General features: G+C 33.0%; 1 protein-coding gene across 4 annotated transcripts; it reads right to left on the minus strand.

Moving 5' to 3' along the window:
* Positions 1-397: 397 nt before the first annotated feature.
* Positions 398-13,758, minus strand: LOC131854320 (kinesin-like protein KIF18A). Of its 4 annotated transcripts, none has more exons than XM_059205419.1 (8): positions 13,008-13,758; positions 11,282-11,500; positions 5,792-5,997; positions 4,745-5,049; positions 4,291-4,472; positions 2,697-3,609; positions 2,265-2,378; positions 398-1,068 (listed from the first exon to the last, which is right to left on the minus strand). In XM_059205419.1, the coding sequence occupies exons 1-8, from the start codon at positions 13,539-13,541 to the stop codon at positions 1,001-1,003; spliced, it is 2,541 nt and encodes an 846-aa protein (XP_059061402.1). In that variant the 5' UTR covers positions 13,542-13,758; the 3' UTR covers positions 398-1,000. The 4 variants fall into 4 exon arrangements, with proteins under 4 accessions (XP_059061402.1, XP_059061401.1, XP_059061400.1 ...); XM_059205418.1 differs by having other exon boundaries at positions 398-1,071; XM_059205417.1 differs by having other exon boundaries at positions 398-1,083.

Below are 13,758 nucleotides of genomic sequence, written 5' to 3' on the forward strand. Positions count from 1 at the left end.
GATGAAGTTTTTCAATAAAAGCAATACAATTATAACTAGTATGAGCATAATAATATATTATATCCTGCTATATTGTCTAATATAGTGAAAAACACAGTTGCATTACATTTCAAATCCTTAATACCCATTCAATAAGAAATAGTCGTTACAATCTGGGTGTTACATATGATACCTTGTAACATTCTAAACTTAGTTTATCCATAAATTACAAAGTTTCAAAATCAGTTTCAGAATAGTTACCGTTATACAATTTAATAGATTTACAATTTAAAATTCCAATATAGGGTATATTATTGGAATAAGAAATATTAAACATACGTTAAATTAGTTATTTAAGTTAGCTGGCACTTCATCATCTAATGCGGACCCTGAGGGTCTACGGATAGAGGCCACAAGGGCCATTTCTACAAAAATCATAGACATAATGGGACAAGCATTTGGGTATAAACACTTGTGACATATTCACATACAAAACTCGTGTTCTATATATGTTTCAAATGTATAAAACTAGTTGTAAACACTATGTTTACAACACATTTTATACGCATATATGACTGTTCTTTTCTAATGTTTTTGTTGTATAAATGTGGTATCACATTTAAATATGAAACCCAAATTTATAAATTAAAATTGCAATGTCCTGCAAATATTACTTATATTATAAACGCGAAAATTTGATGGATTGATGAATGTTTGTTACTCTTTCACGCGAAAACTACTGACTGGATTTTAATGCAACTTTACAATAAGGTAGCTGATACATCAGAATAACACAGGCTGTAATTTAAAAAGATATTTAAAAATTGGGTGAAATGTAATAATAAATGTCAAGTAAGTGTCTCGCAGACGAAGTTGCTGGGTCAGCTAGTTATACATATGGTTGTAACTTTAATATAACCTAATATTCTCTTATTAATGGCCTTTGACGTTTTTAAAGACGTATTTTTATATAAACAGCTGCCCACACCATCCGTTGAAGTATCCATGCCGGTTACAAAGATCACTTCCTGTGCTGCAGCCCGACAGGCCTGGAGTACGGGTGTGTCTGCATTCGTTCGCGCGCCCTCACTGCTTTATAACCAACTGATCTTTCATTGCCATTCGTCTTTAGACGGTTTTGGTCTGTTAGTTTGTTAAGTGATGTCACAGGACACATGGAATGGAATTGTTAGTGGTTTAGAACATATAAAATAAGGTGATATATTTTTTTACAATTAACACAGCGCCATCTAGTCCCACGGTAAGCAGACCTTGTGTTATGGGTATAAATAAATAATATATTTTTGTTAAATAAATACATACTTAACATACATTGAAACAGCCAGGCCGATACAAACATTCACACTCATAGAAATATTTGCACCGTGCAAGGAATCGAACCCGCGACAATCAAAGTAAAGCGATATGCTAAATCGCTAGACCACCGAGGCCGACGACATATAAATTGAACACGTTTTTAATACCATGTAAGCTACAAAGTAATTTTTTTTTATACTACGATGTAAAATTTGTGCTGCACAAATTTTGTTTGTTGATTATTTGTGCAAGTTATTTGCCGCTGATTATAAAGATCTGTGTAAACGAAAGACTATTTTTATCGTACTTCTTGCGTTAAAGATAAAATTGAGTTTTTTAACGGAGACCATATATGTAATAAGGATAAAATGTGTCATACGGGAGCAAAAAGTCCATCGTCCACTCAAACCATAATAACATCAGTATGATAGTTTTCCAACAAACACAGTAGTTACACACATACCCAATACATTACACAGATTACAAATAAATCACAAAATACATATACAAACAAAGATCCCCACACACACATACATATAAAACAAAAATATAGGAGTATCAATAAAAACCTTTACTATTTAGTTACACAATACGTACAACATATACAATTAAATATGTATATATACTATCATAAAATACTACAGGGTTCTCTTCCCAGGTGGTCATACTAAAAGAATTTGAAGAGTTGTATTGCACCAATATCTGTGTCAATACTTGACAATGTTTCTATATGAAATTGGGATGGCAAACTAGTTGATGGCGCACCTGATGGTAAGTGATACACGCTATCACATAATCACGCTATCATAATTCTCGGTCTCAGCCAACTATCATCTTTTTTTGGCGGGTAGCTGATGTAATAGGGAGTAACTTAGGCTACTTTTATTAAAAAAAAATAAAGTTAAATTCCACGCGGACTAAATCGCGGGAAAAGCTAGTTTAGAATATTACTAATATTGTTTATTTACCTTGTATGTTTCTCTGCAACGGAGTACCATCGCGGGAGAGGCTGGACCCGAAGCCGGCGGTCGGCGGACGACGTAATGGTAGCGCTTTGCCTACCACAGGCTTCACTATTTTGGCTGTTGGAAGAGTAAGAAACCAATGAATTTTTACTTCAAAATTATTCGTTTAATGTTATACATACTTATATGTTTCTTTTTATTTCTTCTTAATTAAATCTGTATACTAAACAGGATGGTGGGTAAAATTATATTAATACAGGAATACTTTTTATTTTATTGATTCTATATGGTATGGTTTAGTGGTTGATCAGCCTGACTTGATAATTTCAGTTTCTGACGAATATTTTGATGATGGAAAAATATCCTTGATAAATTATCACATCATTCATAATTGTTACATTATAATAGTTGAAATAAAAACTTTTTTTTTCTTACCTTTGTCATTGAATGTTACAGTCCTTTGTATTGTGTTAGTCCTGTCAGAAAGTCCTCTTTTCACTTCCACCTTCTGTTCTATCTTCTCAGGTTTCACTTTCTGGAGCGGCTCCATCTTACCACCCAGAACGAATGTCGAATTCAAGTCTTTAGGGTCAATATAATTCTCCGTTTCAGACGCAATTTCATACTCCCTTTTAACTTTTTTAGCAGAATTTAAATTTCTTGTTATATCTAAATTCTCAAAGGAATCGTTAATAACAATAGTTTCATTGTTCGCTAGTTTTATAGGAGTGCCTTTACGTTTAATTGCGCATATCCTAACTGGTTCTTTATTTTCAACATCGGTCAAATCTTCACTGTCAGTCACTATATCTATGGTTGCGTTTACGTCATCATTATTAGGATAATTATACTCTAGAGATGTCGATGGTTTGTCTAAATCTAAATTTGCTATAAATTTGAAATGAGAATCACCTTCTGTTTCTTTATCAGACCACGAGATTCCTTTAGCCTGTTTTGCTTTCTTCATAATCTCTAAATACTCAGCGGTTAGCGCTGGCGGTGCCTTATCATATCCTTTTAAGGTCAAATACAATTTTTTTAGCATACTGGGCATGTCACTCATGTATTCAGTGAAGGCATTTATCTCATCATTTTCTATGCACAATAATTTGTATCTCATATCGTCTCTTGCTTTGACATGTCTGATTTCACTTTGCATCTTTATTTTGTCTACATAATCAGTCAGTTCTGGGTATTCAGATAGTGCTTGGCTACATAACTGCTCCAAATTCTTCTTATTTTCGACCCAATTTGTCCAAGCAACTAATACTTTGGAATCAAGATTGGCCGATTGCTTCATGTAATTCTCCGCTGCACGCTCCTGCCGAGGTATATCTTCACTGCACATCTAATAACAAATAATATGTCTTTTTTGTTTTTATTTAATGCAACAAGTCTTCCAGACTATAAACAGATTTGTTGGACAAAATATATATTAATAAAAAGGGAAAGTTTTATCTCAAATTAATAAAGAATTATATATACATCAACCTAAAAGAACATGATGAAAGAAACTTTAATTTTAATATAAGTAAAGTAATATAAAAATACTTGACATAACATATAAATAAAACGTGATCGCTTTCCTTATTCACATATTTACTGTTTCTTTTTATACACAGTGCATCATCTATTTTTCTGTCATTTGACGGCCTTGGTGTTCTAGCGGTATAAGCACATCGCCTTAGTACCGATAGTCGCGGATTCGATTGCATGTGCGGTTCAAACATTTATAATCATGTTTGTTGAGTATGATTGTTTATAATACACAAGTTCTGCTTAGCTTGGGACTAGATGGCACTGTGAATTTTCCTGTGTTATTATTATTATATCATTACTGCTTTCGGGTCGACGCAATATGTCATCCTCTTCCACTAATCCTTATCAGCTGATATATCTGACTTTACCCTCCTTTTATACATCATCTTTCACACAGGCCATCCATCTTTGTGTCATGTCCCATCATCATGTGAATAAGAAAGACCTACCAATACAACCAGAACAGAAGATAGAATGCTAGGTCTCTCACCTGGTCGAGGGTGTCGCAGGAGGATCTGTGCGCGAGACGGGCCACGTGGTCGAACGCGCGCGCCCGTAAACGGCGGCGGAGCGCCAGAACGCGCTGCCGACTCAGCAACGACAGCAACGAACTCTCCGCAGCGCATACTATCTTCTCGGCTTCCGACAACCGCCGCCTCCACTCCAGGCGCGCTATATACAACATTATCATGTACAATATACAGTATATGTCTAAGATATTCGTTTTTTATTTACGATAACATATAGTCAAATATGTTTAACATCAACTGTTGGTGCAAATTGGTGCATCATATAATTTAAATGCCTGATTTTTAACAGGCACTTTAATGTTTTTTTGCAGCCACCTGCACTATGCTCAATATATTGCTTTGTACAAATTCATAGAATAATTGTCTTCCCTTCTCATTCATAACTAACCGTTATAAATATATCATTTCACTAACCTTTTTCTTTCATTGCATCTGGCTCCCGAACCACCTGTTTGACACTTGACAATGACAGCTTAGCTTCCAACTCCTTCACCTTCTTCTTCAATTCATCAATGATCTTGACATATTGCGACAACCTCATATCACCGTCCACAATATTCTTCTTGATGCTCAGTTGTATCTTGTTAGCTCTCGCTGCATATTTTAGAGTGTTATATGTATCTTCATAACTGATATGTGCAGGTGACACATTAGCAATCATTACAGTCTTGCAGTTACCACCAAGACTATCTTTTAGGAGGCGTGTCAGTTTCGAGTCTCTGTAAGAAAAAAAATATTAAAAGGGTTGTAGCGCGGTGGTTATCACCTCACCACTGTAGCGTTACATATCATGTGATGAGGTGTGGTTACATAATTTATTGTTTATGTATGTAGGTAGTGAGTATACCGGTGAAATAATTGTACTATTTATTAGTAAGTTTATTTCGTAGTGTGTAGTGTGTACATGGCCTATTAGTAACGCGTACATTCAACTAATGGAGGAAACTAATAAACCCCGTTGCACCACGGCATCGTCTTCGTGACTGAACCTAATAATGTGAGCCTAGGCTTAGAAGTAAACGTAGAAACCAACGAAAAACACAACTTTGCTTTATTTTATTTATTACCAGTTATACCCACTGTTTCACCCGCATCAAAATTTTGTGACCTATGTGTTGTGTTTATTCTAATGTATAAGTTATATTATTATACAGTTTCAAGTCGTAAAGAGTAACAAATATGCATCGATCCATCCACACTCACAAACTTCCGCGTTTATAATATTAGTAAGAAGAAAGATGTGATTTACTATAGACTAGCTGTGCCTGCGGTTTTCCGCGCGTTAAAATTCAATAAAAAAATATAGCCTGTGTGTTATTCTGATGCATAAGCTGTACCTATTACTGTAAAGTTTCATCAAAATCCATTCAGTAGTTTTTACCTGAAAGAGCAACAAACATCCATACTCCCTAACCTTCGCTTGTATAATATTATTAAGATTAAGATGTGATATGAACTTACCTGTATGGTATATATCTACTGCCATCTGCAAGCCTGTTTATGCAATTGCCGAGTGACAGCAAACTTTTGTTAATGTTGGCACCTTCTTTAAAACGTTCGCCGACACACCCAGTCGCAGAGGCCCGCTCGCTGCCAGCTAGATCTATCATTGACAACTTGACGAGACGTAACTGACTGCTGGTCTTGTAACGCATTTTAACGTAGACCTAAATAAAGAATTAATACGACATTAAATAGCTGTGTTCCCGTAAAACAGCTGGTGGCCGCATAAATCCGAATAAGTATTCAATTTAAAATTACATTTTGATCAATTTGTGTATTAAAATTATATATAAATCCATCCAGTTTCTAATTTTAATAGTGTGAGAATCGATCATCCTTCCTTCGAAACTTACTTACGCATCTTTTTTTATGGATTATAATGGTATTATCCACACGCAAACACTGCGTCATCGATATAGGCGGGCGGTCCACCAGAGAAAGATGATAAAATGACAATAAAGTCACGTCAGTCAGTCCATCCTAGTGAATTCACCAACAATTTGTCACGATGGTTTCCAGGGGAAGGCGTGCGAATAACCCATTTACTAGTAATGTACCAGCAGCTAGTAATGTGGTTATTAGTCCACATTACTAACACTTCTCTACTGAAACTTTCGCTAGCTAGCATTTAGCTTTCGTCAGCTAACACAATAATAGATATTACATACTTTATTGTCTTAAGAGGCCTATTACAAAATGATGCCGCTCAACTTTAGGTTTAATCGCATGGATTTACGCACACATACAGTAATACACGCACACAGACGCAAATAACCGTGTAGCTCAATCGGTGTGGATTTAGTATGAACCATTTTGATCCTTGTAATATTTTAATTAATAATGTGATATGTTTCTACTTAACTAAGTAACATAAACTACTTATTGTATTTTTTTAAATAACGTGATTTATCTTAATTATCAAAGTGCTAATAATGACCATATTTTTTATTATATTATTCCTAGAGGGTTGATGTCAGGATGCTGGCCGATTGTACAACTAAAAGCCAAAACCTTAAGTAATATGAGTAACAAATAATTGGGACAGGAAGACGAAATTACTATAACATAAATTTACTAATTAATTCTTCTTACGTATTAATTCAGTTTATTTATTAATAGATACAATATAATTTATTATAAGAGTCGGATACATTATTGCTATATTCACTTGTTCTAAATATTATACTTAGCAAATAATTATTTTATTTATATATAATAGTTGTGTTTTCAAGGCTTTGTTTTGATTTAAAGGTCCCATCCTTATATGTATATTAGGTGTGTCCGTGACTTCGTCAGCGTGGTATAATGAAATTGACCAAATAAAGGAAATATATTTAGATTATAACCTAAAAAAGTTTCTTTGTTTCACTTAAACAATGACGATACTTTTATACAACCTTTCATCTCCGCTTTTAATCCCTTACAATACTTTTTTCGCACTATAAAGTAGTCTATGACCTTTCTCAGGGTATACTATCTGTGTATATGTATATCTATCTATATAGACTACCTGTGTATATATATGGTAGTGAATTTACAAGGTACAGGGGAATAACACCCGAGTTTTCAGGAATGGCAACGCATGAGGGAAACAATGTGCTGATATGAACATGTCAGGTACTGCTCATGTATATAGGCGACGGTTACCCCTTTCCATCAGGAGAGCCGTCAGCTTGTTTGCCATTCTAAGTTGTAAAAAAAAAGCTTCAACTGCTATCATTGCTGTTCCTGCATCATTGACGTCGCCGCATGATATTGGCTGGTATTGCAGCTTCTCGTTCTTGGTTGGCCGATTCTTGATTCTTGATAAATAATTAATTGTTAATGTCAAACCTTTTTATAAATTATTATAAGACGCCTCATTGATTATATGTAATGAAATCACCATCAGCTATAGAGGTTTTGGACAGAACCTTAAAAGACCTTAGACACACCTCTGCTCTCATTGGCGGGATTACTTTTATACTTTTGCTGGAGATTTCTGAAAGACTCTCTGTGTCATTAACATCGTCTCCCTTATGGACTTTAATTGAAAGTTTAAAACTACTGACAAATTTGAGAGCTCATTTTTATGGAAGCACAGATAGTGATTTCCCACACTAAATGCTCAAACTTGAGGAAGGAATTTCTCAAAAGCATGATCATGTGCAATGGCAATGGCGTCCCATTGGATATATTGCTTACTAAAGAATTGAAAGACAATTTAATTGTAGAGCATTATAACCGGTACGTTAGCTGGGCAACCAGCTTATATACCAAGAATACCGATGATTCCAACTGATCTGCCAATACCATTTTAACGGCTTCAATTTCCGGTTAAAATATCATCTACACATGTAATAGATCTATGTATGTTTTGATCTTAAAAAACTACGCAGATTTTGATTCGTTGTTATTTAATAGACAGAATAGATAGACTCAAGAGGAAGGTTTATATATAATGTCCCAATACTGTACACGGATCTTTAAACGCGCGATAACCTATATATCCCAGATTCACGCGGGCGAAGCCGCGAGCTAAAAGCTAGTCTCTAAATAAAAACATTTATAATGTTGTTGACTTTTCACCCAAACACGCATAATTATTTGACATAACTGTACAGTAATGAAAGTCCAACGAGTATAATAACAGAATAGCTGCAATTTAGAAATATCTGTATTGTGTAAAATAAAATAAAATTGGATAAAATATCTCTAAACATTAAGGAATATAATTTATATATAATTTGGTAATTTATTTACAATCCACATTGCATACTAGATGATATACACTATATAACACAAGACAAATGTACGTAAAAATAATAATGGTATTTTTATAAACAATAACCCTATTTTAATTTAGAAAAAAAACTACAAAATAAACATAGAGTAAAATTGGTTTACATTTTCTTACATTTTTCTCTCAGATAAGCGTTATTTTTAAAAATACTAAAATGTTCTCTTTTTTAATTTTAACAATTAATTGCCATTAGTGTGACGAAATACCATGCTCTTGTGCTTTTCATAGTCCAGCAGGGTAGGTAGGTTTTATTTGTAGCATAACTGTACTTTTGTCTTGGCATGCTAAAATAAATATTATATATATATATATATATATTTAACAACAACTTTAAATTAATATTCGTAGAAATAAGTATATATTAGCAAAATTAATTAAATATTACTTAAATTATCAAAATTGTTTAGTCGCTCTATACTAATGTTCACTGACCAATGTCTATCTTAGCGGTGTTGTAAAAAATGGCATAGGTCCTACCTCGACGAGCGCTAGCGCAGCACTAAGAATTTACTTTTGGCGCAACGGAATTTATACAACTTTAAATTATTATTATTGTTTATTTTTTTCTTAGAAACTTATATTTTTTTTTCATATTTCTAATTTATAAGTATATTAACTTTATTATTATGTTTTTTTTATGCAAAAATTTCGTTGTATTTATGAGAAAATTAGAAATGATTATGGCAAAGTTTTGTTGAAATTTCGGGTTTAATTATGATCAATTTTTTAGATATTTAAGTTGAAAATGAAAAAAAGGACGATGCTGTCTCAATTTATAAAGTAATTATCAAGTTTTAGTAAAGATATCATATCAATTTATGTTTGTTTATTAATGAACGACGACCCCAAACTTCTGTCATTTAGCGTTTTTGAATAAACTATTTTAGAAATTAGGAAGACTAACAAAGAGAAAATTAACATTTCAAAGATGTTGTTTTTAAGATTAGATATCTATCTATATAATTCAGGAATCAAAATGTATATCCGACTCTTAATTTCTTAGAACCAGAACCCCAAAGACACTGCTTTTAGGCCAAAAAATGTGAAAGGCCTCTTAACTCGATCGACGGCCTCGGTGGTCTAGCGGTTTAGCACACCACTTCATTTCTGAAGGTCGCCGATTCGATTCCTCGCACGCAAACATTTATATCTATGAGTATAATTGTTTATATAGGTCTGAGTGTCTTCTCTGTATATTATGTAACCATTTATAAAAAATAAAAGTAGCCAGGTTTTTGTATTAGTTGTTTAGTACCTATAACACAAGATCTGCTTAGCATGAGACTAGATGGCGCTGTGTGAATTGTCCAACAAAAATAAAATGTGGGCAAAATAGAACAATGAAAACCTTGCAGGCCAGAATAATAATTGAGTATACCTATATAAGATTTGTAGATGCTTAATTCACAGAGAATATGGATGGAGATTTGATATAATATATTCAGTGCTGGCTTTGAGGAAGAAGCAAATCCGGACCATAGCCCGAGGCGGTATATTAAAGGGGCGCTACGCTGCTTAAAATAATTATAATCGCCGTTTGGCTATTAAAATAACGAAACACCAGAATAGATAAAGCTCTCAATGTTTATATCACTATATACAAACAATCGAATGAAAACTGTATTGTAGTAGTAGCAGTAATAAATACAGAAATATGTTGGGTAACTAAATTATTTATTAACTTAATAATAATTGCTTTATTAACTTAGAAATTCAATAGACTCGATTTTGATAGGAATATTTGCAAAATTTTTAATTTGGCTTAATTTGTAATTAGCTACATTTGTAAATGTATTCCTTTTAATGAATGAATGACATTTGAGTTGAAGTAATTTTTCAGTGGTATAGAAAGCAGAGCTTATAGTATCTGTTACATACCTATATGTTTCTGTTATAAATATGTAAATAAAAAAAAATTGCGTTATACATGTTCCTCTTAAGTTTTAATATTTTAATTAATGCAAGATATTTATATGAATAAATATGACCAGTAAGCAAATACAGAAAATTTTTGGCAGTAAATAATCTCAGGATAATTCACACAAGGCCATATAGACCCAAGTTAAGCTAGCTAAAGCTTGTATTATGAGTAGTGGACTAGATAACTGATAGAAAATACCCAGACCAATGCAAACAATCATATTCATGAAGACAAATGTTTGCGCCGTGCGAGCAATCGAAGCCGCGACGATCGGAAGTAAGGCGGTGTGCTAAATCGCTAGACCAGAGGCTGTATAATGTATTATATACTAGAAAGCCTCTAAAACAAATATATATGAACAATTTGAATAACACTGATGGTGTATCCATTCTAATTAAATTACATTTATTTATTTATTTACACAACTTTTATTACAGGCCTAAGCCTAATACAATAGTGTATCTAATACTATATTATACATGTTCATATATCGCTGATTTAACGCCAAAGGGCTACAATGCAAAAAAAAACTGAAACTATGTATCGTTATAATTTTATATTAAAAAAAAGACACTGATCATGATTCTAGACTTAGATATAGCACTTATAGATTCGTAAAAAAAATATCACAGTGAAAATTTTGATGAGCTCTCCTGTAAAATTTGCCGTGTATGTCATGTAGCCCTTTGGCATTTAATCAGCGATATGTTCTCCATTGTACAGTAATAAAAGTATACTCAAGTACCTGGAATACAGCATGGCTCCTGGAACTCTCAGCATTTGCATCTGTAGGATGCTGTGTTCTGTTCTTGTTGCCGTTCTCCAACATGTTAAGCAGTTCCCTGGCCGTTTTAATATTGTTCAGTGTGAGACCAGCTACCATCACACCATATTTTGAGTCTTCTCTTAGTTGTAGTGGTGTGTTTGAAGGTTTCAATAGATCAAACACATTTTCATTATACACCTGAATTTTAAAAATTAAATATAATTTATGTTATAAATTTCAATATAAAATATAAATAAAGTATATTACTATAAAGTTTCATCAAAATCTACTCACAAATGTTCACATTTAATATATTATTATTATTATATTAAGAAGATATAATATACCTGGACAATTCATGCAGCTCCATCTAGACCCAAGGTAAGTTGTGTATATATTATGAGCTTGGGGTAGGCAGTTTTTATTTATTAAAGTAAGAACTAAATTTGATGCAAATTGCATAATATTCACCATTATTGTAAAAAAAAATTATCAACAAAAGTAAAAATTGTGTATTAAAATATTTTTTTATAATGTAAAACAAGCCCAGAACTTTTCTATAAGAGATCTTTTCATATTACCTAGTGGAATTGTCAAATTAACTTTTATTATTATTTTATAAATAGACTTACACTTTTTATAAAATAAAAGTTAATTTTAATTCATTTATTATTAATTTGTAGATTATAGATTAGAATGTATCATATTCATAGCAAGACACATTTAAAAGTTTGGAATACAGTTGAATACTTGTCAATTAATTAAATTATTCTGCTTATAGACCTTTTCAAAATATCAACATAAATAAGTAACAAAGTGCTGTAGTCTACTACCCTTGATTATACCTATGAGGTAGGGAGTTCATATCTAGCCATCACCAAATTAAATATTGTCGTAGTATACTTCTATAGTAGTCTGGAATAATTCACTTAGCAATAAGACTGAATTTTTTTCTTTATTCCACACAATAAAGGAAATAATCTATACATGTAAATAAATTTGGAGTGTCTGTTTGTAATATTGAAATAACTGTTTTTACTACATGCATATGAATATAAATACAGTATATTCATCAAAACAATTTTTTTTACAATTTTTGTCTGTCTGTTTGTTTGTTCCGGCTAATCTCTGAAATGGTTAGACCGATTTTGACAGGACTTTTATTGGCAAGTAGTGATGTAATAAGGAAAAGTCTTTTATTTTAGAAAAATAAAGTTAAATTCCATGCGGATGATGTTGCAGGTACAACATTTTTTACACAAGTTAAAAATAAATTAATAAATATCTCAGACTGATTCTCAAGTAACATGAAAGTTATACAGAATGTATTTCAAGTATTTATTTTTAATGAAATAGTACATATGCCTGAGTTAACAGTATACAATGGCGGGACACCAGTGGTGAATGATAAAATGAAGATGAGGTCAAGTCAATTAGGCCATACTGACAAATTCATTAAGAATTTATCATGATGGTATTCAGGGGGAACTGTGTGGAGGTCAAAACAGACCATTGCTAGCACGTATATTTATGCTTTGCTGGCAATGTGATCATCAGTCCACATTACTAACAATCCCATTCTCTGCACTCTCAATTGTTAACAAGTAAATTCCCCATAACACCAAGAGTAAACACTGCCTCTGACTAAATCTAAGAAAACACTTATAATGTTATGTCATATTTAGGCTCAATTATTTAAACTTACTTCAATATATGAGACACCTATATCAAACTCTCGCTCTTTTTCATATGAATTCATAATATAGAAGAGATGCTCCATAGTCAGGTATGTTATACCGGGATGTTCATTATTGCCAATCATAGTAAAGGTCTTCCCTGCACCAGTGGCTCCATAGACGAACACAGAACAGTTGTAACCCTCCATCAGTGAGGTCAGAATATCCTTCGTGGTGGTTTCAAACACATCCCTATTAGTTGCACTCTGACTACAAACATTATCAAAAACAAATTTTAACTCCTTGTTGGCGCGTTTCAAGTAATTCTTATTCGGTTGCTGAACTCCTTGGTAGAAAAACGGTCGTATTTCCTCCTTGGGATCAAACACCAGCATTTTCTCGTCAACGACGTCGACGACAATACGACCGTTTTGTTCAAGTTCCTTCTCGTTCAAGGGCCGCACCCTTACCACAACTTTTATATTAGCTGCCATATTCTGCGTGGAACCGTTCTGCGAAGGTACAAGACCCACAGTCGGCCGATCTCGATCTATTTTCACCATTTTTACCGACGCTGTCCAAAATTTGTATCATAGAAAACACTTGGCGTCCTCAAAACTCAAATTAGTCTGCACCACAAATACGTTATAACGGTTTCACGATGTCACATTTATATGATTAGTCACAATATTAGTGTTAATTAATAAAAATTGCCACAACTTGTAAACAGTAAACCGTCGTTTGAATTCGTATTTATACGTAACCGTCACAGCGACAAGT

The sequence above is a fragment of the Achroia grisella genome, unplaced genomic scaffold (genome assembly GCF_030625045.1).
Source record: "Achroia grisella isolate CSIRO2021 unplaced genomic scaffold, CSIRO_AGI_Agris_v1 utg976, whole genome shotgun sequence".
NCBI classification, from domain to species: domain Eukaryota; kingdom Metazoa; phylum Arthropoda; class Insecta; order Lepidoptera; family Pyralidae; genus Achroia; species Achroia grisella.